The sequence below is a fragment of the Capsicum annuum genome, chromosome 5, assembly GCF_002878395.1.
Source record: "Capsicum annuum cultivar UCD-10X-F1 chromosome 5, UCD10Xv1.1, whole genome shotgun sequence".
NCBI lineage: Eukaryota > Viridiplantae > Streptophyta > Magnoliopsida > Solanales > Solanaceae > Capsicum > Capsicum annuum.
In genome coordinates this window covers 220,679,857-220,681,525 of record NC_061115.1, presented here as the reverse complement: position 1 = coordinate 220,681,525, position 1,669 = coordinate 220,679,857, and the positions used below count along the sequence as shown (strand labels likewise).

Sequence of the window (1,669 nt, the reverse complement as noted above, 5' to 3'; positions counted from 1 at the left end):
GCTGGCCTCTGGGGTATCCTTTGGATCCTTCAGCGGTTCTAGACTCGTATTTGTAATCTTTAGGAATTCAATTACTAACACTTGAAATCATTGTCTCCGCTCATGTTCATGAATTTCATTAGTCTTTATTGCACATACTACTAATATATATCGCGAGTTCAGTTCAAGGAACATAACAGAAGTTTGTACACAAGGAAAGAGGTGCAACCAATGAATTTATATTATGTATATAGAAAATTACACAAAGTATACATGTCAAAAATACTTTTTGTACGTATACATTACCTTATACATCACCTTTTTGCTATAGGTATCCACCATACTGGCCTCAGCACTGCCCACACGTACATAATGAAAGAGATGCAACCGAAGGCACAGACAGTAACAGCGAGACCAACTGAATGTGCTAAAGTAGCATACATACCAGTTACAAATGCAATTACAACTGCTGACATTGCCACGAGCTGCGACCTAGCTCCAACTTTACTGAGAGACCACAAATAATCCAAATCCTGATAAAACATTGGACGAGGATTTGTCGCCATATAGAAGTATCTGAATATAGCACCAGCGGAGCATGCAAAGGCGATGGCATCCGTTATAACAAATGCACGGAATGCTGTTTTTTTTATTAGAACTTCCATCCCCTTATTAGGGCTATTGTCATCGCTTTCAAAACTTCTCGGTAATGTAAAACCAGCCGTAAAGGTGAATGTGACTAATAGAGTAGCTACAACTAGTTGCATTTGAGCTGCTGACAAGATACCTTTGATATTTATGTCGCGTTCCTTAGCTTGGTTGAAAATTATCTTCTGCCGATCCATCTGGTTCAGCTTGGGTGAACGTCGTCCCAGCTGAGCAATGGAATTAAGGAAATCGTGATACAAGCTAGGTGCGATTCTATCCTTGTCTGCCGTCCACTCTGTGCAAGACACTGCTACGTCAAAGGGAGTCTTGTTTTCCTTGTTATATGACATCTTCTTTGCTCGGGGATGATCTTTTAATTCCAGAGGCACGTAGCCCCAAAAATTAGAGGAAGCAAGCAAATAGAGAGGTGTGTTGCCATCGTTGTCTGGATCCTCGACAAGCTTATCCCACTTTGTGGACTTCAATAAATAATTCACCACATTTGCTTGACTGCAGAATATGGCTTCGTGAAGAGCATTTCGGCCATTGCTGTCGAGCATTTCCCAGAAATCAGGGCAGTGATTTAATAGCTCATGTAAAACATCTTACTTGCACCGGCTGCAATGTGAACTGCTGTTGTCCAGTCGTTTTCACTGCCTGCTGGAAGGTAGGCTAAGGATCTTTTCCACACCAGCATATCGGAAACTATTTCTTTCAATCTCAGAAGAGCAGCAAAGTGCAGCGAATTCCAACCCCCCACGTCAGGTTCCTCACACAACTATCTATTCCATTGCATTAGCAATCTCGCGCAATCTGGATGCATGCATCAAAGATGATGATGATAAGGAGTTAAATCAATGCAAATTTAGACTCCCCAGTGTAGTCTCTAAGTGGGTCCGGGGAAGGGTAGAGTGTACGCAGACCTTACCACTACCTCGGAGGCAGAGAGGCTGTTTCCGATAGACTTTCAGCTCAAGAAAAACAGTCCAAAACAGAACAGTACTGGAACAAAATAATACGATAGTCGAAGTACAAGATACAA

The 1,669-nt window shown here is 42.0% G+C and overlaps 1 protein-coding gene across 1 annotated transcript; it reads right to left on the bottom strand.

The window, feature by feature from the left end:
- Positions 1-293: 293 nt before the first annotated feature.
- Positions 294-1,187, bottom strand: LOC107872231. The gene has a single exon (XM_016718999.1). The coding sequence runs from the start codon at positions 1,185-1,187 to the stop codon at positions 294-296; it is 894 nt and encodes a 297-aa protein (XP_016574485.1).
- Positions 1,188-1,669: the final 482 nt, after the last annotated feature.

Coding starts and splice junctions, on each gene's coding strand:
- LOC107872231 (XM_016718999.1), bottom strand. CDS start 1,187: ATGCTCGACAGCAATGGCCGAAATGCTCTTCACGAAGCCATATTCTGC.